The sequence below is a fragment of the Agelaius tricolor genome, unplaced genomic scaffold, assembly GCF_023055355.1.
Source record: "Agelaius tricolor isolate 1412-34295 unplaced genomic scaffold, bAgeTri1.0.p SCAF_14, whole genome shotgun sequence".
Taxonomy (NCBI): Eukaryota; Metazoa; Chordata; class Aves; order Passeriformes; family Icteridae; genus Agelaius; species Agelaius tricolor.
The window spans coordinates 9002894-9030336 of NW_027269274.1; the positions used below are offsets into that span (position 1 = coordinate 9002894).

Here is a 27443-nt window from a genome sequence, read left to right on the forward strand (position 1 = left end):
TCGGGGAGGGGCGGCGGGACCGGCCAATGGGCGGGGGGCGGGGCGGGGCCACGTGGGACTCGGCCAATGAGCGCTGAGGGGGGGCGGTGGCGGGGTTGGTGCGGCCAAGATGGAGTCGGTGGCTCTGGTGGCCCCGGTGACAGCGCTGGAGTTCGCGGGGGACGTGCTGCTGGCGGGTGAGCGCTGGGACCGTACCGGGGCGGGCGGCGGGGCCAGCGGCAGCGGCTGACGCGGTGTCCCGCAGGTACAGGCCCGGAGGTGGTGGCGTTTCGGCTGAGCGGCGGCGGGCCGGCGACGGCGGCGGGCCGGCGGAGCGTGCTGCGTGAGGCCAGCGTGCAGGGGCTGCGGGCCGAGCCGGCGCCCGGGCCGGCGGCGCGAGTAGCGGTGTTCGGCGGGCGCTGGCTGGCAGTGCTGGCGGTGCGGCGCGGCGGAGCGGGCGCTGGGCCGCTGCTGGCGGCGTGCGGCGGCGGGGCCGCGCGCGAGCTCCGGGCGCGGGTGTGGGAGGCGCGGTGGGCGGCGGGCGGGCGGCTGGCGCTGGCGCTGGGCGGCGGGACCGTGGCGCTCTACGAATGGTGGGGTGGCGGGCGCTGGCTGCGGCAGGCGAGCTGTGGCGGGGCCGGGGCGCTGCGCTGCGCCGTGCTGGCGGGGGTGAGCTGGGGGCGGCTGGCGCTGGCGGCCGGCACGGCCACGGGGAACGTGGTGGTTTGGCGGGCGGCGGCGGCCACGGCCCCGCAGCGTCAGCTGTGCGGGCACCGGGGCGCGGTGCTGGCGCTTTGCTACGCGGCGTCGCGGGGACTGCTCGCCTCCGCCTCCGAAGACCGCAGCGTGCGCCTGTGGGCCGTGGGCGAGTTGGGCGGCGGGGACGGGGCCGGCACCTGCCTGCTGGTGTGCTACGGGCACGGGGCGCGAGTGGCCGCCGTGGTGCTGCGGGGGCCGCTCCCGGTCAGCGCTGGGGAGGACGGCGCCTGCCTGGAGTGGGGCGGCGGCGGCACCGTGCGGCGGGCGCGGCGCGGGCACCGCGGGGCCCTGCGCGCCCTGGCCCTGCGCCCTGCCGGCGGCCGCGTGGCCACGGGCGGCGACGACGGCGGCGTCCGGCTCTGGCAGCCCCGGCGGGAGGCTACGGAGGCGGTCCCCGCGGTTGCGGCGCTGGGGGCCCGGGAGCGGCCGCGGGCCGTGCTGCTGGTGGGGCCGCGGCGGGTGCTGGTACTGGACGAGGCGGGCGGGCTGGAGGCATTCGAAGTGGCTCAGGGTTGCTGGACGCCGGTGCTGCACCCCGCCGCCAGCGGGACCCGCGCCGTGCTGGCGGCCGCCCCGCTGCACGGATGGGACGAGACGCTCTGCGCCGTGGCCGGCGGCGACGGGCGCCTCCTCCTTTTCGCCTTGAGCTGCCCCGGGGCCGCCACCAAGCTCACGCTGTTCGAGGGGGCCGTGCACGGGCTGAGCTGGGCCCCCAGTCCCGGGCTGCCCCCCGACACTGCTGCTGCTCTTCTGGCCTCTGGTCCCGACGGGGAGATGCTCTGGCTGGACGTCACGCACCGCCCCGGGCAGGCACCTTGGGTGCGGCTCATGGGTCGGTACCTGCTGCCCCCCTGCAAGCAGCGCTGGCACACCTGTGCTACCTTCTTGCCCCAGGAAGGGCTCCTGGTCTGTGGGGACCGCCGGGGCTCCCTCCTCCTCTTCCCTTGCAGCAGCTCCTTGGGGTGGGCTGCAGAAAGCACCAGCATTGTCAATGGTGGCACTGACCTCGTTATTAAGGACTCCAGTAATGAGCTGGAGCCCTCTTGCTTGTTGCACAAAGGATCTCTTCCTCTTGAGTCCCCACTGTCAGTGCTCTTTGGACTCCACGGGAAGACAGGAGTTACCTCGGTGACCATCCACAGGGGCTACATTTACAGCACAGGCCGGGATGGTGTCTACCGCCAGCTCCGCCTGCGGGACCAGCAGCTGGAGGTCCTGCAGAAGCACAGGCCCTGCAAAGGGCTGCAATGGATTGAGGAGCTGCACTTCACCTCGGATGGGGACCTGCTTGTGCTGGGCTTTCACGCTGACAACTTTGTGGTGTGGAGCAGCAGGACCGGCGAGAACATCCACTGCATCCCCTGCGGGGGCGGGCACCGCTCCTGGAGCTACTGCAGCAGCCCCTCGGCCGAGGTGTTTGCCTTTATCAAGTCTGGGGATGTGATGCTGTACCACCGTGAGGCCGAGCCCTGCGAGCAGCAAGTGCTGCTGGAATCCCTGCACGGGCGGGAGATCACCTGCGTGCGGCGCCTGGGGGCCGTGCAGGTGCCCGGCCGTGCCACCGTTAACGTGTTTATCACTGGCAGTGAGGACACCACGACCTGTGTCCTGGTGCTCAGTGAGAACTCTCGGGCAGCTGTGCCCCTTGCCCGCCTCAGTGACCACATTTCCAGTGTGAGGACGTTGGCATTCGCCATGGGACCTGGAGATGAGGGCTTTGGTGATGAGGGCTTGTCTGCCCTGCTCTTCTCTGCAGGCGGCCGCGCACAGATCGAGTGCTACCGGCTGCTGTGCACTGGGGACACAGCGGCTCAGAGTGCTGTGGCCTGCCAGGTCATGCATGTGGCCTCCCACCGGCTGGACAAGCACTGGGAGAAGAAGAAGAACAGGCACAAGCTTGTCAAGATGGACCCAGAGACAAGGTGATGATCAGGGACTGCCCAAGGCAGGATTAGTAGTGATCACAGTGTGGGAGGGTGTTGGGAGCTGCACAGGCCTCCACTGGAATACCTGCTCTGTGCAGCTGCAGGTTCAGCTGAGGCAGACAGGGCCGGCATGGCTTCGTGTGTGATTCCTGGTGTACAGTGCCCTGTGGGCCTCAAGGGGCTTTTGGTGTAAGGGAAAGGCTCAGGGCTGCTCTCCTGGGCCACCCAGCTCCATGGGGCCAGAGAGGTGTTGGTGAATGTTGTGTCTTTGCTGCAGGTACATGTCCCTGTCAGTTGTGCCTGGGACGAACACCAAGCAGCTGCCAACACCCTGGAAATTCCTGGCTGCTGCCTGCAGTGATGGATCAGTCCGGTGAGGAGCCATCATGGGGCCTGACAGGGAGAATGGAGCTGGTGATGGCAGCAGAGCAGGCTCAAAACAGGAGGCTGCTGCCATGGCATGTGGCCTGCTCTGAGCTGGCCATAAGACAGCGCATGGTGGGAAATGGGCCAGAAGCTCCTACACTCCCACAGCCCTCTGCTCCATTACAGGATCTTTGGGCTGCTGGAGGCTGCTCAGAAGTTGGTGCTGGTGGCAGAGTCATTTCACCACCAGCGCTGTGTGCTGAAGGTGGAAGCATTCCTGCACACATGGGCAGGAGGAGAGAGGTGAGCCCTGAATGCTGGGCTGCCATCGATGGGCTCTGGGTAGAAATGTCAGTCCTCGCAGGGATGGCAGCTCAGCAGGCAGAGAGAAGGGAGAAGTTAATCCCTGGGGGCTGTTCTGCCATTTCCATGGATCTCGGTGGGAACCCCCAGGGCTGCAGCCACAGAGTCCCTCTACACTCCCCATTCTAGGAGGCACCTCCTGTGCAGCGCAGCCACTGATGGCAGCATTGCCTTTTGGGACATCACCGGCCCCATCATGGATGCGGCAGACACCCTGCACCAAGCAGAGGGAGAGATGCAGCCCTTGGGTGAGTGCTGCTGCCCAGCAGCTCTTCTGCTCCCTCTAACAAGGTGAGCATTGCTCTCCTGACCCAGCCCGTTTTCCCAGCTCTGGAGGCCCCGCTGGTCACGGTCATGGCGCACAGCTGCGGTGTCAACAGCCTTCACATCCGCCAGACGCCCGAGGGATGGTACCTGGTGGCCAGCGGCAGTGACGATGGCTCCATCCATGTCTGCCTGCTGGAGGTAGCCCTGGGCAGGGCTGAGGCCACGGCAGGGACCTGCCTGCAGGTCCTGGAGCGGGTGTGCAGGCCCTGTGCCCACGCTGCCCATGTGACGGGGATCCGGGTGCTGCGGCCAGACCTGCTGCTCTCTGCCTCGGTGGACCAGCGCCTGACGCTGTGGAACCGCTGCCCAGGCGAGCTGGTGCCCCTCAGCACCACCTTCTTCCACGTGCCTGACCTAGCTGAGCTGGACTGCTGGGAGGTGGAGGAGGCGGGGGGCGAGCTGCGGTACTACTGCGTGCTCTGTGGGCAGGGCCTGGAGATGCTGTGTGGCACAGCCTCCCCAAAACCTCCTCCACAAGAGGCTCCTCAGTAATGGGGCAGGTGTGTGACACATCCAGGTCCCTGCCTGCATTTGGAGGGCACCCTGCATGTGGGCTTTGCCCGTCACTGTGGTCCCTGCCTCCAGCCTGCACACTCCTGTGTCTTGTCCTGAGGGGACAGGCATAGCTCCTTCAAGCACATGCCATGGTTGTGGTGCTCAAGGCCAGTGGTCTCTGGGAAGAAGGCAGATGTGATCTCTCCAGACAAGCCTAGGGCTTCCCCATGCAGTAAGGAAGTGGGGCTGTTAGCCCCTGCTGCCCAAGAGCAGCTCTTCCTCCGCAAGGTGTGAAGGATCAATGTCAGCTTTCCAGTCTTAGTCTCAGAGAGGAACCTTGCTTGGGAGGCACTGAAGATATGGCCCAGTCCTGGGAGCTTGAGAGCAGCAGGAGGCCAGGAAGGGTCAGGGACTGGTGTGACACATGGTGGGCTGCAGTCCTGTGTGTCCACAGACAGCCCTCTGTGACAGTCTTGACCCTGCAGAGCTGAAATCCACAGGGACACTGATCCTCCACAGCAGCACCCTTGTGGCATGGGGGTGGCTGGGCTGCCCACAAATACCACCCCACTCAGGCCAAGTGGGTTTTTCCTGCATAGCAACAGGATCCAGGACAGTCAGAGCAAAGAAAGGAAGGAAGGACAAACAACCCTGAGGTCAGACACATAGAGGAGTTGTCCAGCAACAAGTGTATTGGACCCCAATACTGGGGCCTGGCTCAGAGCCCAACAGGAGTCAAGAGCCTCAGGAGCTCCCTGCCAGCACAGAGCACCTTTCAATAAAGTTTTGAGGGAAGTGAAGTTGGCATTTGTCTTTGTGGTGACTGGTCCCTGCTGCCACCTCCCCAGTACTCCCAGCCCAGCTTCTGGGGTGCCACAGGAGCCCTTTTCCCTTCTGCTGGTGTGGATGTGGAGGGGCACCCATGTCCCACACTGGACAAAGCTGTAGAGAGCACAGACCAATCCCCAAACACCATGGGAAGGGAAATGCCTCCATGGGGCTGAACTGTGCCTTGCCTGCCACTGGAGCAGCCCTTGCCCTGCCAGGACAATGTGCCCTGTTCTCCCCCCCCAACGTGTGGTGTGTAGGTGACTGTCACACCATGGTCCAGCTCTTCAGGGGTGGCTCAGATCTGGCTGAGAGGAGGGAGGTGCAGGGTTGCCAGGGCACTGTGGAATACATCTCTCACTGCTCCCAGCAGCTGGAGGCGAGCAAACATCTGGTCAAAGAGATGAGGGAATGGCTCCTGCAGGGAGAAAGGCAGCTTGGGACTGGTGGCCAAACTACCCCTTGACAGGCTGGCCCTGCAGGCACTGCTGCCTGTGCTCCCTTGGAGGATGGGACAGGGGGACATCACACTCCTGGCACCATTCCCCACATGGCTGCCCCCCAAGAGCAGTGCAGCCCCAAAAGGACTGCAGGGGCACAAGGCTGAGGCTGGCACACCTAACTCACCCCCAGGATGTGCACCCGGTTGTAGTAGGAGCTGAAATCCATGCTGAGCTGGATCAGGAACTTGCACACCTACAAGGCAGAGACATTCTCATGGCACAGTGAAGTCTGGCTGGTCTTGGGCCCTCACCCACCCCAAGCAAAGCAGGAACTGCCCCAGGGGCATGGCCATCTATTCTCTCAGCACTGTCCCTGTGTTGCTCACTGATGGGGAGCACCTGATGGCCTGAAGCTTTGCCCTGGGCTGGGACTGCTGGAGCAGCATCCATGGATGCTGTGGCACATGGCACTTACTGTCTCTGTGCTGGCAGTGATCCGGATCCCCTTGGAGGGTGGGGGCAGCTGTGCTGCCTGCTGCAGGACTTCAGGGAAGGGCAGGAGATAGTTGAAGAGCAGGAGCCATTCACCCTGTGAAGGGATTACATGTCTAAGTGTCAGATCCTCCTGGGCCATAGCATCCATCACCAGAGCCAAGGGTGCACAGATCCCCCCATTCCTCACCTCAGCACTCACCTCTTCTCGAAGGCAGGAGAAGTTCAGTTCAGACACTGGTGGCAGAGGTGGATATGTGCCTGGAAAGCAGGGAGACTGTTGTGCCCAAAGAAGCCCCTGTGGCTCCAGCAGTGGCTGTCAGAGGAGGGTGCTGAGGCTGGTGCTCACCCTGCTCCACAGCCCGCTGGAAGGTGCTGAAGAGCGTGGCCAGTCGGGCACAGTTGTACATCACAAAGGCACCGCTCTTTGTTCCTTTTGTGGAGATGCTATTGTTCTCCAGGTCCAGGGTGATCTGAAGGCAGGGAGAAGCCACAGTCCAGGCTGCTCAGCACAGATCCACTCCACTCTTCCCACAACCTGCCAGCCCTGGCTCCATGCAAGCCACTGTCCTACCTGACTCCGGTGAGCAGTGCTCAGCATCTCAAACCTGATGGCAGCCACTGCCAGGGTATCAATCACCTCTGTCCAGGCCTCATCTGTGGAGAAGGCAGGTGCCATCATGGACAGCTTGCTCCATTCCCATGTACTGATATCCCCAGCACCCAGGGAGGACACCCCTGGTTGAGCACCACCACAGCACCAGCCCTGGCTCCCATCAGGAGTTGCTCTGTGCCATCTGAATGTTCAGATGCCTTCCCAAAGCGAGGGCAACACCTGGCTCGGTCCTGGAGGGGAGAAGGAGCACCCTGCAGGTGCAGCCCCCCCCGGCAGTGGACTCATGGGAGCAATGAGGATGGGATGGAGCAGCATCCCCATGGAGCCCCAGCTCTCACCTTGTGCAAGCTCCCCATACTTGATCACAGAGGCCTCATACATCTGGCGCTTCCGGAGCCTGGGACAAACACAGACAGAGCCACCCACTGTGGGCTGAGCTGGCCCACAGGGAGCCTTAGCAGCAGAGAAAGCAGCAGGTGCCTTGCACAGCAACTTACTGGAAGTACTGGTCTGCCCCAATGGGTGATGAGGGGCTGGTCACCTTCACTGGCCCACAGACAAGGTGTTTCTGAAAGACACAGAGGCTGAGGCTGGGAATGGAGTGAAATCCAGCCCTGTTCTAAACCTAGAGCCAAGGATGGATGCTGGGGGCCACACTGAGAAGGGTTAGAGGTTGCTCTTGCTCACCTGCAAAGCTGTGTGGGCTCCCGGATCCAAAATCCTCCAGAGCACATCCAGCTGCTGCTGCTGGAATTCCTCCTCACAGTTCACCACATGCACGATGCTGCAGCAACTACTCTGGCCTTTGGCCTGCAGCAGAGCAATATAGGGTGCTCAATCCCATTGCCTGCCAGAAGGAAGGGACACTTGGGAAGTGAGAGGCAGGCAGTGCTGTGGGGTCACTCACTGGGCACTGCAAAACAGCTTCCTGCAGCTCAGCCAAGGACCGCAGTGTGCTCTCTGTCACTGAAAGAAGGAGGGACACACAGTGGGACACGGTGTTCTCCACCCTCCAGCATCGAGTCTGCCCCAGGATCAAACCAGATTGAAGGAGAACAAGAGGGGCAAGCCACTTGTGTCCACCACCCCACCTTATTTTTGTTAAAAACAGCTTAAAGGAAACAAGCCTATTTGCACCCATTCCACCCCCACCTGAGATGATGTACATGTGAGGCTCACCGAGAAGCACATCTAGATTGGGGTCGTAGCCCAACAAGCCCTGCTGCTCCACGAAGCTCTTCAGGTGCACCTTTGAGAGGACACCCTCGGCTGTACCTGGCCCCTGCTCACAGGCTGTGGCACAGGGGCACCGGCCCAGCGCTGCCTTCAAGGCCGAGATGGCATCAGTGAGGGCCGAGCCACCGGAGCCGGAGGGCCAGCAGATGCGGAGCTGCCGCAGGACGTCCCAGCTCCTCTCCTCGCTGAGGGCAGGGACCAGTCGCACGTCGACCCTGCGAGAGAGGGCGAGGTAGGCGCTGGGAGCGGCGGGCGCTGCGGCGGGGGCCGGGAGCAGGACTGGCCGGAGGCACTCACCCCTGGGCGCGCAGCAGCTGGGCCAGGTGGTCGGCCAGCAGGACGGAGCGGAGGTGGCGGGGCCGCAGGGCAGCGGGGCTGCTGCGCAGGGCCGGGCAGTGCAGCACCACGCAGCTCGTGCGCGGCCCCGCCGCGGGGGCAGGCGGGCCGGGCAGAGGCCCCAGCAGGCGCTGGAAGGCCTCGGGGCGGTGCACCTGCACCGCCAGCCCCGCCGGCGTCTGCCGGCAGATCCGCAGCGGCAGCACCGCCGGGCCCCGCAGCGACGGCACCGCCGACACGGCCTCGGGGGGCACCTGCGGGCGGAGGGCGAGGAGCGGTCCGGGCTGCACGGGCACAGGACAGCCCCGGCCCCATCAAACCGCTCCCGCAAATCCCGCTCCCGACCCAGCCCTGCCCACGCCGCCACGGCCTACCTGCCCTCCGGGAAAGGCGGCGCTCAGCGCGGCCCGCGGCGCCAGGAAATCCCGGTAGCGCAGGTTGCGGGCGCCGCTCTCCTTCACCCAGAGCGCGGCGGGCCGCCCCAGGGCCCCGTTCAGCGCCCGCAGCGTCGCCGCCACCCCCGGGCGGCCCTCGCCCATCTCCTCGCCCATCGCGCGCTTCCGTCACCGCGGCCGGAAATGATGTCACGCCTCTCCCAGAAGGCCGCCATGTTGCGTGCGGCGCTCCCGGGCGGCCATCTTGGTGACGGGCGCGTTGGCCGGGCAGGGCGGCCATCTTGGGGGGACGGGTGCGGAGCCGCCATGGTGGGTGTGGCGGGCAGCGGGCGCCGCCATGATGGGTGTGTCAGGTCAGGACCACAGAGCTGCAAGCAGGCACCCCGAATGGCCCGAAAGGGTGTCAGTCCCGCTCAGCCTCATCCCAGCGGGGCCATGGTGTCACCCTGAGGTGTGTAGGAGTGGTGTCCTCTCTTCTCCAAAACCGGGGAGCCCAGACCTAAAACCCTCAGGAACTGAGCAGGAGCAGGAGCCAGAGGCTGTGCCAGGATCAGAGAGGCCCGGGCAGAAAGGGCTGCCTGGGGCAGGGAGTGCAGCACAGCCGTGGGCATGGCCCAGCCCAGAGCACAGCCTGGTGGTCCCTGGGCTGCTGGGGACAACAAGGGGCCCTGGGAGCAGGTCCAGCAGCCTGAACTGTGGTGGGAAGGGAGGTTTGGATGGGCTGGAGTGTGTGAGACCAGCTGTGGGCATGGTGTCACTGGCAGGCCCTGGCTGGGCAGTCCAGCCTGTCCACCATGAGCCCCAGGGCTTGGCTGGACTCTGACACGATGGCTGAGGAACGTGAGCAGCACCCACGTGCCTGCGGCATGGCCTCTGCGTGGCACAGCGATGAGCAGCTGTGCATGCACGCCCTGCCATGTTCTCCAGGCCCGCCCTAGAGGGCTGGTCTCCTGTCCAGCACATGAGCACTGTCCCCCTTATCAGCCCCAGGAAGGAAGTGGAAGCGATTAGATCGTGGTCTTGATTACATCTGCAGAGCTGAGCTGCTCCACAGCAATGGTTGAAACACAGATCTGACAGAGACCTCACACTGCTGGCAGCCCCATGACAAGTGTGCCAGTGGCTGCTGAACTGGCGACAGGCCAAGGGCCCAGCACAGCCCCAGCCCCATGGCACCAAACCTGACTGACAGGAGGAGGAAGCGCCAAACCCCACCACAGCACAGAGTTAGGGACCTCCCTTTCTGCTGTGCCCTTCCTGCCCTCCCCGTTAGGCAGGTGGGGGCTGCGGGGAAAGGAAGGAGCTCTGCCCGCAGGGCCCAAACCGGTTCCTCCAGGGCTTGTGTGCGTGGGGGAAAGAGGGGGGAGCAGGGTGAGGGCAGATCCTGCTGCATGGGCTCTTCCAGGAATGCAACAACTGCCTTTGGGGCTCCTCAGGCAGCTCTGGAGCCCCAGGGCTGCAGCCCACAGCCAGTGAGAATCTGCAGCCCCAGGGCAGGAGTGAGAACACGTCCATGCCATGGTGGGGTGCTCCCTGCGCCACCCACAGCCAAGAGGTGATCTGAGAATCGCTGCTCACACCAGACCAACTGCTGACTGTCCGCAGTGCAGGAGCTGCTCAGGACCCCTGCCCGGCCAGGGGGACTTGCTGGACCTTGTGTCACCACTCAAGATGGGTCTAGGCTGGATCCGTCCACATCCTCAGAGCGTCCCGCAGGCCGCCCACGTGGGCCCCGGCAGCGCAGTGGCCCGGGGAGGGCTCTCGGAGGCGCCGAAAGAGCTTTGGAAAGACACGACATCCCCGATGGCTCTCTGGCTGCTGGCTCAGCGGGAGTGATCGTGTCATTCCAAAGCCATCTCTCTCCAAGGGCTGGATCCTGCCCAGCCCTGCAGGCACTGGGGTGCTGCGAGGGCCAGGGAGAGCCGGCATGGGCAGGAAGTTTGGCAGTGTCACAGCCTGCACCGCCGTGGTTCTGGGGACCACATCCACGCTGTGGCAAAGCAGCCATGCTCCCCATACTCTCCCAGGAAGCCAGCTGCTATTTTTAGCTGTTGGGGGCACAAGAAACAGAAGCACCCCCCAGCCCGGTGCAGGGGCTGAGCCACGAGGCTGGGCACTGGCGATCCCCCATCCTGACACCACCCTTCTTCCAGCGTGGCCCCAGGCGCTGCCCCAGCCCCGGCAGGGGCTGCAGTGGGACACGCGGCTCTTGCCCAGCACGGGGAGGTGGGCAGGGGTGGGGTGAGGGGGTGTGCGGCGAGGCGGTGGCGGGAGCGCGGGTAACGAAACCCCAGGGCAGCTGGGCACAGTGGGAACAGCTGCTTTTGGGATTCCGTTGCCCGCGCTGGCGCCGCGGAGGGATGGGCACGGGCACCACGGCCATGCCACCCCAACCCTGGGGCAGTCGGTGGGCCAGGAGGGGAGAGGGCGACTTACCGGCGGGGAGCGGGGCGGAGGAGGTGAGTGGGAGCCACCGCCGGGCCGTTGTGATCGGGGGTGCCGACAGAGACCGGGGTTGTGCTGCCGGCTCCCCCCGCGCCGCGGGCCGGGTGCCAAGGGGAGGGCGGCACGGCCGAGCCAAAAGGAAACGGCTCCGAACAAAGCCCCGGTGGGGCTGGAGCAACTGGTGCCAGCCCATCAGCCCCCGACGGGGCCCGGAAACACGAGCCGTCCCCGAGGGAGGGCACCTGCCCCGGCACCTGCGCCTAGAGGCGGCACGGCCCGGCCCGGCCCCGCCGCTGCCAGCGCCTCCGGCCCCCGCCCCGGCGAGGAGCCCTCGGCAACGCCACGGGGGGAATTCAAACCGCGCGGGGAACCCCACCGGCCCCGTGCCGTGCGGAGCTCCCGCGGTGCTCCCGGGGATCCCTGGGACCCTGCGCTGGCCAAGGCTGCCGGCTGTGGGAATTCCTGATGCCTCCGGCACGGCACGGTGGCGGGAAATGCTCCGCCGCCACTGCCAGGGAGCTTCCCGGTGGCCCCCGCAATGTCAGGCTACGGCTGGCCCCGGGCGGGGTGACACAGGTGGGGACGTGGGTCCCCTGTCCCAGGGCACCTCTGAGCCCGCAGTGCCACCGGCCGCACCGAGCGCGGCAGGAGGAGGATGAGGGTGCAGCGGGAGGTGCCGGCGGCGGCGGCTCCGGGCGTTCAGCCCCGACTGGCAACAGCCGCCCGCAGCGGGGCACACGGGGGCCCAGGGCGCCGTGCCGAGCCTGGGGCAGCCCAGGGGCACCGGCGGGGCCGGGCCAGGAGCGCAGCCAAGACCCGGGCCCGCTCCCTCCCGCCCGGGGAGCCGCCCGCTCCCCTCTCACCTCCGGCCCCGCAGCCTTCGGCACAGCAGACCCTCCCGGCGGCGGGGTCGGGGAGGCTCCAGCGGGACACCCCGCTCCTGCCGCGCCGCTCCCGCCCCGCCACCGGCCGCTTTCGGTTTCGCTCCGGCGCCCACCTGGGCTCTGCAGGTCGGGGCGCGCCCGGGCCCGGAGGCAGCGGGTGTGTGAGTGTCGCCGCCCTCCCGTCCCTCAGGACCCCGGGCGGGGGGACCCCGAGGGCTCCCTGGGAGCCCCACTCCGATCCCGCTCCCCCAGTGGCGCTGTCCCGGCCCCGGCCGCCAGTGGGCGGTAGCGGCGGGGGCGGGGCCGCCCGGTGGTTCCGGCGGGGTCGCGGCCATGGCGGCGCTGCGGCGGCTCGTGCCGGCGGTGGGGCGGGCGGCGGGCAGGTACCGGCACCGGCAACCGGCACCGCCGCTGCCCTGCGACCGGGGGAGGTGCCTGTGGGATGCCGTAGGGTGTCCGGGAGGTGTCCGTGGGTCCCCCGTGTCCCAGCTGCTCACTCTCCCCGCAGAGCGCCGTACCGGGGTCACCGGCTCACTCCGGCGGATGATGAGATGTACCAGCGGACGCGGGTGATGGTGCTGCAGCCGGAGTCCCCCAACATCATGTTCATCGAGGGCTACAGCACCCGCGGCTTCACCATCAGCGGAGACCTGGTGGTGGGGCCCTGCGCCGTCCTGCCCCGCAGCATCCTCCAGTGGAACGTGAGTGCCCGGCGGCGGGGCCGGGGCTGCCGGGCGCCACCGCGCGCCGGGGCAGCTCCTCTCAACGCCCGCCGTGTCCCCGCAGGTTGGCTCCCATCGCGACATCTCTATCGAGAGTCTGTCGCTGTTCCGGCTGCTGGAGCCCCAGATAGGTACGCGGGGCAGGAGAGGCGCGGGCTGCCCCTCTTCGGGCTCCTGTCGGGGTGGCTGTGCGGGAGCCATTGGTGCCTGCAGGAAGGGCAGCTCTGGGCCGAGGCAGCTCGAATGCTGCCCTGCTCACACTTGTCTTGCCCTGGTTGCAGAGATCCTGGTGCTGGGCACGGGGGACAGGGTGGAGCGGCTGCACCCTGCCATGATGAAGCAGATGCGGGAGTGCGGGATTGCTGTGGAGGTGCAGGACACGGTAAGGGTGGGCACAGGCAGCACCCCATTGAAAGGGGGGAGGGAGGGAGGGGGTCACGTGCCATGTGGGGAAGGGCCGAGTCTCCTTTCTGAGGGCCGGAGCTTCGCTCACTCCCGTTTCTATTCACAGGCGAATGCATGTGCAACCTTCAACTTCCTCATGAATGAAAGGCGCGTGGTGGCTGCTGGGCTCATCCCCCCGCGGGGCACCTAAGGCGTGTAGGCACTGCCTGCCATGCCCATGGGCTGAGTGGTTCCTCCCCTGCCCGCCTGAAGCCCGCGAGGGTCACTGCTCCATGGTGAACTGTGGAGCTGTTGGCTCAGTGATGACTCTGCCACAGGAGGGATGTGAAATACACGGGCTTAGCTCCTCCCTGCAGTCTCTGGCTTCTTGGCCTCCCTGCCAAATCTGGGCTGGAGACTGTGGGGCACAGCACAAGGCTTTGCTGGTGGCACTGCTCCCACAGCCCTGCCAAGGTCATGCCCCACACCTTGGCAGCAAGGAATCTCACCTGAGGGAGGGTAAAGGCTGGTGGGGTGAGCTGTACATCCCCAGGCACACCTGGAGCTCCACGAGGAAAATAAAAGCGGGAAGTACAAGAAATTGTGTGGTGGTTAATGCACAACGCATTGAGGCTGTAACAAATTGAGGGGGCATGTGCTCACCTTGGGCACTAGGCAGCACATGTGGTGGGATGCCATGTGCCAGCAGCTTCCTGACCACAGCACAAGCACCTTGTGTGTCCCAGGTGGTGCTGCATCCTCTTTCATTGAGGGCTCAAGCTCCAGCAGGGGACTTGGAAAGGGTCCCTGTCCTGAACTGGATGTTCATAGCTGGGGATGTCACCTCTGGGGAAGAGGGTACATGTACCTAATGGAAGCCTCATGCCCTGAACTCTGCCACCTTGCCAGGCAAAGGCAGGGGATGCAGTTGCAAGTTTTGGGTGGCTTTGCTTAGCAAATGTCTCACAGGTAAACCTGCCAAGCCAGGGAAGGTTGCACTGCTCAGGCCTGCAGAAATGCAGACCAGCTCCTTTATAAACTTGTGCCCCTCCCAGTGCATTGCCCACCTTCCAGCAAACAACTGCTCTGTTGGAGCCTGGGCAGGTACTCCACAGTGAACAGCCCAAGGGGGTGCAGCCACTGAGCCTGGAGGTGTGGCAGCTACAAGAGGTTTAGGGGAAGAATGAAGCAGCTGCACCAGGAATGGGGGGCTGCAGCATCCTGGCTGCTGCCACAGCTGGGTTTGGCAGCTGCTAGCAGGAGATAATGGCCATGTTAAACTGTTTGCTTTCTTTCCCAGCAGTCCAGCCCTTGTTTTCTGCTCTCAGAAAGGATTTGTAAAGAAATCACACTGTGTTACCCACTCAGCCCTGTCTCAGGATTCTCCCTTCCCTGCTGCCCTTCACATGCACACAGTCCCTTCTGGGGTTATCAGCTGCCTCTGATGGTGTGGGAAGCAAGGGACAGAGCCAAGGACAGAGAGCAAGGGAGGTAAAGAAGGAAGAGGGGCTCTGGGCTGACACCAGCTGCACATCTTTTCATTTTTTTATTGTAAAACATGGCCAACACATGCAAGGCTCCAGCCCAGGCTCAGCTCCTGGGTGGAAGGCGGGCCCCGCGGGTGGTCAGAAAGCAGCCAAGGGACAGCAGGAGCTCCAGGCAGCCCAGAATAATGGCACTTCTGCAGCAAGAGCAGCTCCCACGCAGAGCAGCGCGGGGCTGGGTGGCACAGGGACAGACACAGATCTCTCTCAGAAGAGGCGTTTCTCATACCTGTGAGAAAGCAGCACCAGGGAGCCCCTTTATGACCCACCTCACTCAGGGCAGGGACCAAGGTGCAGTATGGAACAGATCCTCCCAGCCCAGGGAGGGGAACAGCCTCAGCACCCTGACAGGCCAGGGCTTGGCCCAGCTGTGGTGCCAGGGCAAGCCAATGAATGGCACACCAAGCCAAGGGCATGGCAGCTGAGGTACAGGGTGGCTGTTCCTCACCCCCAACAGCCCCCAGGGTGACAAGGATCCTGCCAGAAGCACTTACGAGTGGAGGCCGTGCACCCCTCCTTCAACCTGGGCAGATGTTGTCCTCTTCTCAAATTTCAGCTCTCCCGAGTACATCATGGCTCTGAGGGGGAAGAACACCTGTCACAAGCCAGGCAGAGTCCAGGGAAGACAGTGCTCTGGCACATGCTGAGCTGGAACATCTGGGATGAGGGTCACTGGTTCCTCCAGCTGTGGCCAGAATGGTCTTTGCTGTGCTCCCAAGAACCAGATTGGGTAATGTAATCCCAACATTTGAGCCCAGCCAGCTGAATATGCCACAACAGACCATACTCCTGTGTCCCTGGGGCTGGCAGATCCATTATGCACTGCCCACTGGAGATGAGGGAAGAGAGCCGCAAATTATCCAGAACATACCACAGCTTGAGTACAGCTACACAGGGACTCCAGACAGCAGCACCATGACCCAACCAGAGCACAGGCAGGGGGGAAGCACTCACCGGACTTGGGTCAGGCTCTTGGCACCGATATCCTGGCAGGAATGCTGGATCCCAGCAATTAGGTATGGAATGAATTTATGGATAGAGCCTTTGTCTTGCACTGCACCAGAGACCCCCTGGGCCACTTTAATTTTGTCTGTCTCACTGCATGAAAGCACAAATCAAGAATATTTGTGAAGCACAGAAACCCCAAAAGCTTGATCTGCTGCCCCAAAGCACCATCTCTGACCTGAAATACCGATTCTGGCTGCCCAAGTTCTTGTCCATGGCATCTAGGGAGCCCATGCCGCGGTATTTCTTCAGCCTGATGCCATCCGAGAAGAAGTACTCGCCTGGGGCCTCCGTGGTGGCAGCCAGGAGAGAGCCCATCATCACTGGCACAAGATATCACCAGGAACAGCACATCAGTGGCAGTGGCTGCAAAACCCCTCAGGGTTCCTGGGCACAGCACTGGCTGCAGCCCTGTGCCCCCAGCCACCTGCAGGTAAAGGCCCTCATGCCCAGTGTGATGCCATATGGAAACACCTCCTGGGAGATTGCCCACAGTGGAGCTCACCTGTGGAGGCCCCCAGTGCCAGGGCCTTGGCGATGTGCCCAACCGTCTGGATGCCTCCGTCGGCGATGACGGGGACGCCGAACCTGCGCGCGTACTCGGACACCTTGTACACCGCCGTGGCCTGGGGACGGCCGCACGCCAGCACTGCAGGGACAGACACACAGCTCAGCCCCAGCCTGCAGCACGGCCCCGTCCCAGCAGGCTCGCTCAGGCTCCCAGCACACACATGCTCCAGCACTCAGAACACACAAATCCCTGGGTGCTCCTTCCCTAGGCTGAGTCCAAGAGAAGCAGATGCCCGGGAGGTGCCTGCTGAGACGTCCTCGCAGCTCTTGGCTCCAAAAAGCTGGGAGTGACCTCAGGACTGGGGGCTTTGGTTGGATGCCTGGGATCAGACAAGACTCGTGGCTCAATCCTTGTGCAGAGCAGACATGTGGGGAGCTTGGGAAGGAAATAAAGCAAACTCCAAAAGCCCCTCTCCAAAGCATCCCTGGCATGTAGCCATGTCCCACTGCTGGCTCTCTCCTGGAGCTGCCAGACCCCTTGTCCATGTACCCAGCATCTGTAAGATGTGCCTCTTGAATGGAAAGGCAGTTGGCTGGGAGAGAGCTCATATGCCTGTATATGCTATAGATATAAATATATCTATGCATACAGGTCTGCATATACACACAAACACACATGCAGCAGTGGAAAAGGAAAGAGGCAGAATGGTTTGATAATAATTTATCTTCCTGCCCTGCAATGTAGCAAGGGTTCTATCAAGTTTAGCTGCCCCATGAGGAGAGAGTTATTAGCTTTGGATTTACTTGTTCTTCCCAGTCAGTAGCAGTTAAGCTTCCCGTTATGTGAGGAAAACCAGCACAAGGCATGTCTTGTAACATGTTTGTCAGCCACAGGCATGCAAGAACACTGAGATAAGCTTCTCTCAGGGAGACGTCCCTTCCCCACCATCAACTGGAAGCCTTTTCTTCAGTCATGGTTAGTCCCATAAACTGGGAAAGATTAAGGCCATTCAGTATTAGTACTTTGGAGTGTGAAATCCAGGTGTGGTTCAGCCTGCACGCGGCAGTGCTGGCAGCATGTCCCTGGCAGAAGCCTGCAGAGGCCAGGAGGCTACAGTTTCTCTACTCGCAGCACTCAGCAGCAGCTGCTGAGGAGGGCAGCCAGACTGCAGACTGAGATTGTGACAGAACTAAATTTAATCAGACCCCAGCGTTCAGCTCAGGCTCAGCCAGCCAGGGAGAGGCTGCCAGCTTCATCATCAATGCCCTTAAAGAGATGGTCTTGCAGTTCTGCACTGCTGAAGGCCACAGTGCAGCTGCAAAATGCTGCTGTGGAGAGAAACACCCATTTCTGAAGGGTTTTGAGTCCAGGGTCTATGGGAGTGTGCCACAGACAGTGCAGGGCCTGCAGAAACCTCTCAAGCACAGAGACCAGCCCTTTTAAGGCACAGCTGGGCTCAGGGCCCCTGGGAGCATCCGAGTGTCCCAGTGCCCAGTGCCACAGCCCTGCAGCGCAGGCGTCCCAAGCAGGGTTCTGAGCACACACACACATCACACGGTCAGGGAAGGGTTTGTCCCTTTCAGTGCATTGGCAAAGGGTGGCCCTCTACAAAATCATCTGCTAGAGAAAACCTTCCAGGATCTGCAAGAGTAAACCTCTCCCTTTGGGGTGTGTCAGAACTAGGGGAAAGGACACAGCCTAAGGCTTGCCTTGCAGGGGCTGCTTGGTCAGAGCATCAGAGCAGAGAACACTGCACCCTGTGCTGGGCAGGCAAAAGCTCCTCTCCACAGGACTTGGTGGGGAAAAGATGGAACACAGCTGCCAAGGTGGCCATGTGCAGTGAATTCCCTCGGTAACTCAGGGGAGCCAGCTCCATGGGAAGGGAGCACAACTTGCCCAGAACTAGGGCTACATTTTGAGCACGATCAAGAACTGCTCAGGGATCACCTCCCAGTACTGGATCAGCAGGAGCATGCCTGGCTAGGGATCCAAAAGGTGCAGTCAGGCTCCTAACTGGAATTTGGAGTGGAGAGAGGACAGGCCTGAGTTCCTTCAGCTTGGACGGTTCAGATTCTGCTTTATGAAATTAGAGAGGTTTCTCAGATTTAATTTTAGATTCAAAACCAGTATCCAAAGCCACAAAACCCCAAGTGCATCTACAGCTAAATTATTCTCAAACAAGCAGTAGGGCCATGTGCAGCCAAATCAGGGTCCTGCTTCAAGACACATAATTAGGGTTGGGAACAGGGCAAGTGACTTACTATAGGTGCCCGTGACAGTAGAAGGGCATTTGGGGCTGTGGGACTTTAGGTCTGGAGGGATCTTTGGAGCAGCTAAACAAAAACAAACACACACATTTTAGAGACAGAAGAACAGCAGCAGAACAAAGGACCCCAGAAATGACCTGCTACTGGGCAGAGCATATGGTGTGGGACAGAGCTGACTTTGCAGACCCTTCCTAGCCTGAGCCAAGCCAGAGGCCAGATCCAAGGCAGCCAGGCCTGGCTGTGCACAGCGCATGCTCGCCCTACCCCAGCAGCCACCCAGAGAGGTGACCCCTACCCCAAAAAGCCAGAGTTCTTTCCCTTAGCAGTGCCAAAAACCTGGGAAGCTGCAGGCAAGAGTTCTGCAACCACATCTCCTGTGAAGTGCCACGTTCTACCTCTGCTCTACACCTTCACCAAAACCAGCACCCAAGCCCATTCCCAGGGCAGCTGAAGGGAGCCCAGGGACATTCACCACTCTGCAGATAGAGCATGCCTTTGCCTCAGAGCCAGGGTAGGACATCTGTGTCCTGGCTCTGCTCTGGCTAAGGAAGTGTCAGCCCAAGGATACTCCTCCCTCCTCAGAAAGCTGACCTGAGACACACTGCCCTGACTGGGAACTCCTGCAGCCAGGCAAAGCAGGAACACAGCACAGGTCCAGGGCTGCTCACAGGCTCCATGCTAGAAAGGGCAGAGCTAAAGCAGCTCCTACAGCCAAGCAGCTGCTCACTTGCTGCCTCCTGTGGCACAGGCTAAGGACCAAAGCAGTGAGGGGCTGTGCTCATGGACTGCAGCGCCTTGCTGCACCACCACTCTGCACAAGGACTGAGTCTGTCCTCAAGACAGACTTTCTTCAGGCCCTGGGGGATGCCCCTCTTCCCTTTTAGCTAAGGGTGGAACAGCCTCTGCCCCACACAAGTTCTAACTGCAGAGACAAAAGCAAGAAATCCCATTTTGGCCTGGAAACTGCAAAGGCATCAAGCCCAGGTGAATAGTCAAGCATCACGCACACTGCTGCCAGAGGAAAGGGAGCACAGACAGCCCAGTGTGCTTCACCCATCAGCACTGGGGATCCAGTAAGCCCCTCTCCCTGCAGAGCTGCCTGCCAGCCCCATTCCACACCGAGCCAACAGCTCCCCTCGGGCAAAGCCACCATCTGCCACACCGGCTCTACTCAGTCTCGGTCAGTCCTGGGAAATGCCTTTGCTGCTGCTGCCACCCCAAGGGTTGGAAGTCCTGGACAAAGGGGGTGAAAGACGTCTTCCTGATGGACACTGCCCTCAAAACGGGAAAATTCCATCCCAGCCATGCTGCTTTTCAGCGGGGAATTTCTACTAAACATGTGTCTTCAGCCTATTTAGGAGGCAGGCGGATCTCTCTCACCTTCCTGTGTGATGCAGATGGAGCCACTGCCCATCCCGACCCTCAGGGCATCAACCCCCGCGTCAATCAGGTTCTTGGCCTGAGCTGCAGTCACCACTGTGGAGAGCAAAAATCGGTTTGAAAACAGAAAAACACATTTGCAAACAACACTTCTCTGTCCTGGAGGTTTCCCCACCCTGGGCAAGAGCCTGTGGCAGAGCCAGGCCTGTCAGGGAGAAGCAGTGAGTTTCTGTTCCAGCGGCCACAGTGGGTGAGGTGACACTGCCCCTTTAGGCTATTCTGCAACTTCTACCCAAAGGCTGAGGCAGCAGAAGTCATGGCACGGTTCCAAACACTCTCTGCGCCACACGAGGTAGGGAGGGCAGAGTACAGGGTAACAGCAGCATCAAGTAAAGACAAGGACCACTGGGCTCTGCTGTCGAGAGACAGGGAAAATTGCCACTAGATTTCCACATCAAGCAGTATTCATTACTAAGCAAAATTTTAAACTGGTGTGTAAAATAAGCTAATGCATAATGTGCTATGGAGGACACAGGCAGTAAGGTACTGCCCTGTGTCTGCAGTGGTCCTGCTCCATTCCACAAGTCAGAGGAAACCATTTTAAGCTCACAGAAATTTATCAAGATGATAGTTTCATTCACATCCCTGCAGCTCCCTCTGTGTCTAAGAAACAAATGTCATTTAAAGACAAGAGTCTTCAACACATGCCTACCGTTTCCTCCAATAACTTGTAGGTTGGGATATTTCTCCTTAATATATTTAATCATATTGATCTGGAAGATGGAATTCCCCTGAGAGGAATCCTGCAACAGAAAGAAAATCAGTTTCAACCACAATTTCTGCAGATTACAAATGCAGCTTCAGAAAAGTTTCAGATTTTCACTCTGCTTGCTGGGGTCTCTGCTAAGCTGAGTAATGGGCAAAATGACTCCCCAAATTGGGCATGGAACCCCAGCAGAAGCTGCTGCCAAGACAGGAATGTACTTCCCTGCACAAGGGAAGTACATTGTAAAGACTTCAGTATTGTAAAGACTTCAGTAATACCCTTCAGGTTTAATCCTGTAGCTTCTACAGAAGGCAACAAGCAGAACATCTGGCTGTGGATAAGAACCATCTGGCTCTATCAGCAGGACACTGTCAGCCCTGTCTCAAACTACAGGTGAAATGGAGAATGTTCCTTGTGAAACCCAGGAGGGCTGGTGGGGGGATGCACCTCCTTACTGTGCAGCAGAGCAGCTCAAATACCAGATGTGGGGCACTGAGCCCTCAGTCCCTGCCAATCTCTGTGACCCAGTCAAATGATGTCTGTTAAACATTTCCCACTGCACAGCCATGCCCTCAGAGCACAGCACACTCACAGTATCACAATCGATGAGAAAACCATGTGCAAATACAGGCACTGACAACTGTGCCTGAAAGTTTACAGGCCAGAAAGGGAGACCAGCAGAGCAGCTCTGGGCTCACTGATCACTCCTGAACATCAGTAAGAGAGAAACACAGTAACAAACACCAAAGGGACGAAGGGAAACTGATGAGCTGAATATTCAAAACTAGTCAGGCACATCAGAGAGGCTGGTGGCAGAGTGCAAGAGGTATTTGTAGAAGATTCTGTATTAACTGACAATGTTTCTCTTCACAGCCTTCAGGGCTTCAATGCACCCTACGAACTCCTTCAGGTCACATAAATCTCCAGGGAAGAGGAATCCCTCCAATCTGAGGATTCTAACCTGAACAAGACTGAGAGGTCAACAAACTGCCACATTCTAACACAGAAAGGCCTGTGACAAAGACAGTGACATTTATCCAGCCTGGGGACTCAACCCCCAGGGTGCCAGGCTGACACAGTGCCCATGGGTGCCCCGGGGTGCTCACCAGCACGACGGCGTCCACGCCAGCCTGCACCAGCAGGTCCAGCCGGTACTTGTCATCCTCATGGGTCCCGATAGCGGCACCGCACAGCAGCTGCTTCTTGGAGTCCTTGGAAGCCAGAGGGTAATCCCTGTTCTTCTTGAGATCAGTGCGGGCAATGATCGCCACCAGCTCGTCATCTTCATTAACAATTGGCAGCTTGCCTGGAAACAGACAGAAAGAACATCACTGCAGATTTCTGCAGGAGACAGGCATTCGCTCAGAGCAGTGCAGCAGCGGGCAGGCACAAACTGCTACAAGATGGAGACTCAGCTGTGTTACCAAATCTTGCTTGGCCATGGATGCCAGCAGCTCTGGCTCGAGAAACAGAGAAAGGAGTTTATAGGACTGGAGAAGGACTCAGTATTTTTACATCAACCATAGAAAACGTGTGCATTTTTTTAATAATTAGACGCACAACACCCTATTAAAAGTCAAACTACTAAACCCTAAGAGGGATGAACTGAGCACTGAAATGCGAAGGCCAGGCTAGAAAATCAAAGACATATGGCTGGACAGCCGAACACTGGGCTGCCAAGAATCCCTCAACTCCAAACACATTTGAGATGAAGGCATGTGAACTCTGTACCCCAGCAGAGGTACGGCAGGCACTGTGTTCACCGTTGTCTCCCATGTTTCACCCACACAGGGACTGTGTGCCCACATTCACCCAGCACTTCCACAGCTCTCCCTTGTGCCACAGACAGCCACAGGTACCTTTTTTACTCCTTTGCAGAATTTCATTCGCTTCCTTCAACATTACACCAGCTGGGGCCACAACAAGATCCTCCCGCTTTGTCATAATCTAGTGGGTGGGAGAAGATAAAAAGTCACAAGAACTCCTTCACACTGATCTGAAAATACCAAACCCCCCCGCCCACGTGAAACACTCTGCAGTGGCCGTGCAGGAGTGCTCCTCAAAGAGCCCACAGCACAGCAACACGCCTCCAGGAACACACAGGAAAAGCCGCCAGTGTGCTGTCCCCATGCAGGCTCTGGCATCAGGCCCCAAGCCCATCAGTGCACTGAAAACAGGAGATGGCAGAAGGCCTCAGGAAGACAAGTGAAAGCACCTGGAAACAAGGGACAACTCTCAGATGACCTTTGTTTGATATATCACCCTAACAGCTCTCCCTTTCATTGGAGCACATGCAAATAAGGGCTGGAGACACCTTGGGAGTCTCATGCTGTGCTGGCAGAAATGGTGCCCTCAATCTTGTTTTCAGGCAACATCACCAGTGCACAGGCCCTGGAAGGGCTCTGCCCAGAATAACCCACTGCTGCTGCTGGTAAGGTCAGTGGGGCAAATATGCTCAGCCACACTCACTCTGACAAACAAGCACCAAAACACGGTGGAAAGCAAAGGGCAGTGCTGAACATCTGACCTAGTATGGTGGTTTTCATCACACCAGTGCTCTCCCACTGGGGGAGCAGCTCAGAGAGATAATGAAATCTCCATCCTTGGAGATTTAGACACAGCCCCACAAAACCTCCTCCAGCTCAACGTGCCTTGAGCAGGTGGCTTGACAAGAGACCTCCAAGTCCCTTTCCAACCACAGCATTCTGTGATCATCAAGTCCCCATGAAAGGTTATTTGAGAAGGCTGGGCAAAGCTAAAAGGGAGCATTCTCTAACCCTTCAGGAAGGTAGGTCAGTTGCATACAAAGAAGGAACATTTTAGTTATTTATACCTTAAGAACAGACATTTTGTATCAGAAAGAGGCTGACCATGCCTCCATCTACCGAAAATGCTGTGACAGAACCCACATTTTAAGAGAAGCCTGAGACATCACAGACATATCACAGAACCACTAGGTTAGAAGAGACCTTCAAGATAATTGAGTCCAACCCATGCCCTAATACCTCAATTAAACCATGGCACTGAGTGCCACGTCCAGTCTTTTTTAAAACACATCCAGTGATGGTGACTCCACCACCTCCCCAGGCAGACCAGTCCAGTGCTTTATCACTCTTTCTGTAGAAATCTTTCCTAATATTCAACCTAAATTTCCCTTGGCACAGCTTAAGACTGTGTCCTCTGGTTCTGTCAGTGCTGCCTGGAGAAAGAGACCAACCTCCATCTGACTACAGCCACCTTTCAGGGAGTTGTAGAGAGTGATAAGGCCACATCTGAATCCCTTTTTCTCCAGGCTGAACACCCCCAGATCCCTCAGTCATTCCCCACAGGGTTTGTGTTCCAAGCCCCTCACCAGCCTTGTTGCCTCCTCTAGACATACTCCAGTGTCTCAGCATCCTTCCCAAACTGAGGGCCCAGAACTGGACACAGCACTCAGGGTGTGGCCTCACCATACTGAGTGCAGGGGCAGAATGACCCCCCTGCTCCTGCTGGCCACACCATTCCTGAGCCAGGCCAGGAGCTGTTGGCCTTCTTGGCCAGCAGGGCACACTGCTGGCTCGTGTTCAGTCCGCTGTCACCAGTACCCCAGGTCCCTTTGTGCCTGGGCACTGTCCAGCCAATCCATCCCCAGCCCAGAGCACTGCAGGGTTATTGTGGCCAAATGCAGGACTGGGCACTTGGACTTATTAAACTTCATCTTATTGGACTCTGCCCATCCATCCAACTGTTCCAGGTCTCCCTGCAGAGCTCTCCTACCCTCCAACAGATGGACATGTGCTCCCAGCTTAGTATCATCTGCAAATTTACCAATGACAGACTCAATCCCCTCATCCATGTTGTTAATGAAGATATTGAACAGAGCTGGCCTCAGCATAGAGCCCTGAGGGACACTACTGCTGACTGGCTGCCAGCTGGATGCAGCACTGCTCACCACCACTCTGGGCCTGGCCATCCAGCCAGTTCTGAAACCAGCACAGAGTGCTCCTGTCCCAGCCCTGGGCTGCAGCTTCTCCAGGAGTGTGCTGTGGGACACAGTGCCAAAGGCCTTGCTGGAGTCCAAACAGACACATCCACAGCTCTTCCTGCATCCACCAGGAGGGTCACCTGGTCATGAAAGGAGACCAGGTTGGTCAAACACGACCTACCCCTCCTAAATCCCTGCTGGCTAGCTCTGATACCCTGGCCATCCTGTGAGTGCTGTGTGATGAAACTCAGTATAAACTGCTCCATTACCTTACTGGGTACTGAGGTCAGGCTAACTGGCCTATAATTACCAGAATCCTCCTTCCCACCCTTGTTGTCAATGGGTGTCACATTGGCCAGCTTCCAGTCATCTGGAAAAAGCACCACACACTGACAGCAGAAAGTTTCCTGCTCTGCAGTGCTGAATGACCCAAAGAAAGTATGAGGAAAGATCCTTATCTGGCTCCTCTGATAGGCAGCATTGCCTCAAAGGGCCACATGCACTTTTATAACCTGCTCCTAGTCTAAGGCTCTTGTATCATTATCTTGTATTTATAGCTGATTTCAAACCAAACAGGGATCAGCATGTGACACCACGTTTGGTCAGCAAGAGCTAAAAATATTTGTGAGCCAAGAGGAAAGCATGGCCAAGAGGCACTGGTGGTGTAACCTGACAGCACCGCAGATCTCCAGTTACACAGCTTGTGTAACTGGAATCACAGAACGTTCTCCTGCATGAGGGGAGTCTGACAGTGAAGCATTATGAAAGCCAGACTGCCAGACTGCAAGTTAAGGGGGTTATTTGAAAGAACAAGTAATCCAGATGATGCACAGAGGGAGAGGCAGCCCAGAAAAGGAAGCTCAGCACTTGGAGGGTTTGCTGGGCAGAGCACAGCTGCTACAAAGCTGGCCAGTGCCAGCATGTGGGACTACAGCAGCAGCCACGAATGCCAGCAATTAATTAGTGAAGCAGGGCTGAGGTTCCACAGCACTGAAAGATAGTCCTTATGATTCACATGAACTGCATGGTCTGCACTGCAGGAGTCGCTCAGAGAGTGCAAACAAGCAAGACACTCTCCCCTGGAAATACACTCACAGACAGATCTGCTGAGCTAAGCTGGAGCTGCTCCCTCCCACTGGCAGAACACCCTCACAGCCACACACTCACCCTTATCCTTATCACAGGCCACATGGCTTCCTAACATAGTGTTCACACCCCTCAGGTGTGAGCACTTCTCACCTCACCGAGGGGCAGGTCATGCTCTGACTCTTTCAGGAAATCAATATCTCTGGACGAGATGATCCCAACCAGCTTGCCCCCCATCTTCCCATTGTCCGTGATGGGAATCCCACAAAATCCATGACGAGCTTTTGCTTCAAACACATCTCGCACTCGGTCATTGGGGCTCAGCACCACGGGGTCTGTGATGAATCCTTGCTCGTATTTCTGAAAGGAAGCAGATCCAGCAGCCAGGCTGAGTGGCACTGCCAGGCCAGACAGGAGCGAGGCACGTGCCTGCAGGTTACTGCAGCCACTCACACGGGTCTGCCATCACCCAGCCTAGCCACATGCTCACCAACAGGACGACTCTCAAACCAGCAACAAGGCTCACCCAAATAACGCTAACATCGAAGAGCTTCCAGGCTAACCTCCTCCCTGAAATGATGGGGAATATTCCCACACCAGGAGGACTCAAGTCCCAGGCTGACCACAGACAGCGCCTGGCACACAACAAGAGGGCTGTGCCTGCAAACCCTGGCGGCACTACAGCTCTGAAACACGAAGATCGGGCACACGTCAGCAATCTCCTCACACAGCTCATTCAGCGAGGCCAGACCCGCTCCCACCTCCACAGAGCGCCCTGTGCCAGGACGGTTTGGTGCTGCCGTTACAAGCACTCACCTTCACCTTCCGCACCTCGTTGGCCTGGAACTCCGGGGTGCAGTTGTGGTGGATGAACCCGATTCCTCCGGTCAGCTGGGGACACAAAGGCGGCTGTGAGTCACCGCAGACCCTGCTGCCCGGTGCTGCACCAGCCGGCTGCAGCAGCGGGGCCGGCACCGATGGAGCTCCGGGCCCGGCCTCTCCCCGAGGCGCTGCGGGACCCCGGGGCAGCCACGCGGGCGCCTCAGGCCCCACCAGCCCGGTGAGGGCGGCACAGGGGACCCGCCCGCGGGGCCGCACTCACCGCCATGGCGATGGCCATGCTGGCCTCGGTGACCGTGTCCATGGGCGAGGAGACCAGCGGCGTCTTCAGGGTGATTCTCTTGGTCAGCGCCGAGGTCAGGTCCTGGCGGGGAGGCAGGCGGCGGCGGCGGGTGAGCGGCGGCACCGGCGCAACCCCCGGCCCGGCCCCCGGCCCGCTCCCCCTCCCCGGCCACTCACCACCTGGTCCGCCGTGAAGTCGATGTACCCCGGGAGGATGAGGAAATCGCTGCGGGGGAACGAGGGGAGACGCGTCAGCCACCGCGGCGGCCCCGCGCCCCAAGTCCCGGTCCCGGTCCCACCCCCGTGCCGGCCGCACTCACTTGTAGGTGAGGCCATCGCCGCAGCTGAAGAGCTGCTGAGCCGTCAGCCCGTCGTCGGGCACGTAGCCGGTGCCGCCGCTGATCAGGTAGTCCGCCATGGCCCCGCCGCGTGCCCGCCCCGCCACACCGAGCGCACGCGCGCCCCGACGGCCGCCGGGAGGGACCCGCTGTGCCCGCCCCGCCACGGCGTGGACAGAGCGCCTCCGGCAGGGTCGGCGCCGACAGCGCCCCCTGGCGCCGCGGAGGGCCCCGGAGCGGAGGAGCAGAGCCGCGGCCCTCAGCCTGCGCTGCGCCGGGCGGCAGCGGGCACACACCGGGCACACACCAGGCACACACCGGGCACAGCTGTCGCTCTCAGCACCTCCTGAGCAGCTTCTCAGCATCGAGCCCGTACGTCTTCAGCCCGGTGACATCGGGTCATGGCGGCTGTTCCGTGCTCAGGCCGAGCAGCTGGGTCCGTATACCGGCAGGAGGCAACAGGAG

General features: G+C 60.2%; 3 protein-coding genes across 7 annotated transcripts; 1 reads left to right on the forward strand and 2 right to left on the reverse strand.

Annotated features, from left to right (window-relative positions):
* Positions 1–32: 32 nt before the first annotated feature.
* LOC139595812 (NADH dehydrogenase [ubiquinone] 1 alpha subcomplex assembly factor 3-like) lies at positions 33–13596 on the forward strand. Of its 4 annotated transcripts, XM_071439507.1 has the most exons (6): positions 33–176; positions 245–2660; positions 2941–3036; positions 3216–3332; positions 3522–3640; positions 3721–5014. In XM_071439507.1, the coding sequence occupies exons 1-6, from the start codon at positions 110–112 to the stop codon at positions 4209–4211; spliced, it is 3306 nt and encodes a 1101-aa protein (XP_071295608.1). In that variant the 5' UTR covers positions 33–109; the 3' UTR covers positions 4212–5014. The 4 variants fall into 4 exon arrangements, with proteins under 4 accessions (XP_071295608.1, XP_071295611.1, XP_071295610.1 ...); XM_071439510.1 differs by lacking the exons at positions 245–2660; positions 2941–3036; positions 3216–3332; positions 3522–3640; positions 3721–5014 and adding exons at positions 12398–12590; positions 12676–12742; positions 12893–12993; positions 13123–13596 and having other exon boundaries at positions 73–176; XM_071439509.1 differs by lacking the exons at positions 33–176; positions 245–2660; positions 2941–3036; ... (1 more) ...; positions 3522–3640; positions 3721–5014 and adding exons at positions 12176–12272; positions 12398–12590; positions 12676–12742; positions 12893–12993; positions 13123–13596.
* On the reverse strand, positions 4881–10278 carry DALRD3 (DALR anticodon binding domain containing 3). The gene is made up of 13 exons (XM_071439516.1): positions 8540–10278; positions 8127–8419; positions 7773–8044; positions 7501–7559; positions 7281–7403; positions 7091–7161; positions 6932–6990; positions 6552–6634; positions 6327–6450; positions 6180–6238; positions 5961–6074; positions 5670–5738; positions 4881–5460 (listed from the first exon to the last, which is right to left on the reverse strand). The coding sequence occupies exons 1-13, from the start codon at positions 8714–8716 to the stop codon at positions 5341–5343; spliced, it is 1623 nt and encodes a 540-aa protein (XP_071295617.1). The 5' UTR covers positions 8717–10278; the 3' UTR covers positions 4881–5340.
* Positions 13597–14522: 926 nt separating the features above from the next.
* IMPDH2 (inosine monophosphate dehydrogenase 2) lies at positions 14523–27123 on the reverse strand. Of its 2 annotated transcripts, XM_071439513.1 has the most exons (14): positions 26961–27120; positions 26818–26866; positions 26621–26722; positions 26335–26409; positions 25672–25878; positions 22328–22415; positions 21575–21774; positions 20415–20505; positions 19703–19798; positions 16050–16193; positions 15723–15867; positions 15494–15637; positions 15034–15117; positions 14523–14768 (listed from the first exon to the last, which is right to left on the reverse strand). In XM_071439513.1, exons 1-14 carry the CDS (start codon positions 27056–27058, stop codon positions 14747–14749), a joined length of 1545 nt encoding a protein of 514 aa, XP_071295614.1. In that variant the 5' UTR covers positions 27059–27120; the 3' UTR covers positions 14523–14746. The 2 variants fall into 2 exon arrangements, with proteins under 2 accessions (XP_071295614.1, XP_071295615.1); XM_071439514.1 differs by lacking the exon at positions 25672–25878 and having other exon boundaries at positions 26961–27123.
* Positions 27124–27443: the final 320 nt, after the last annotated feature.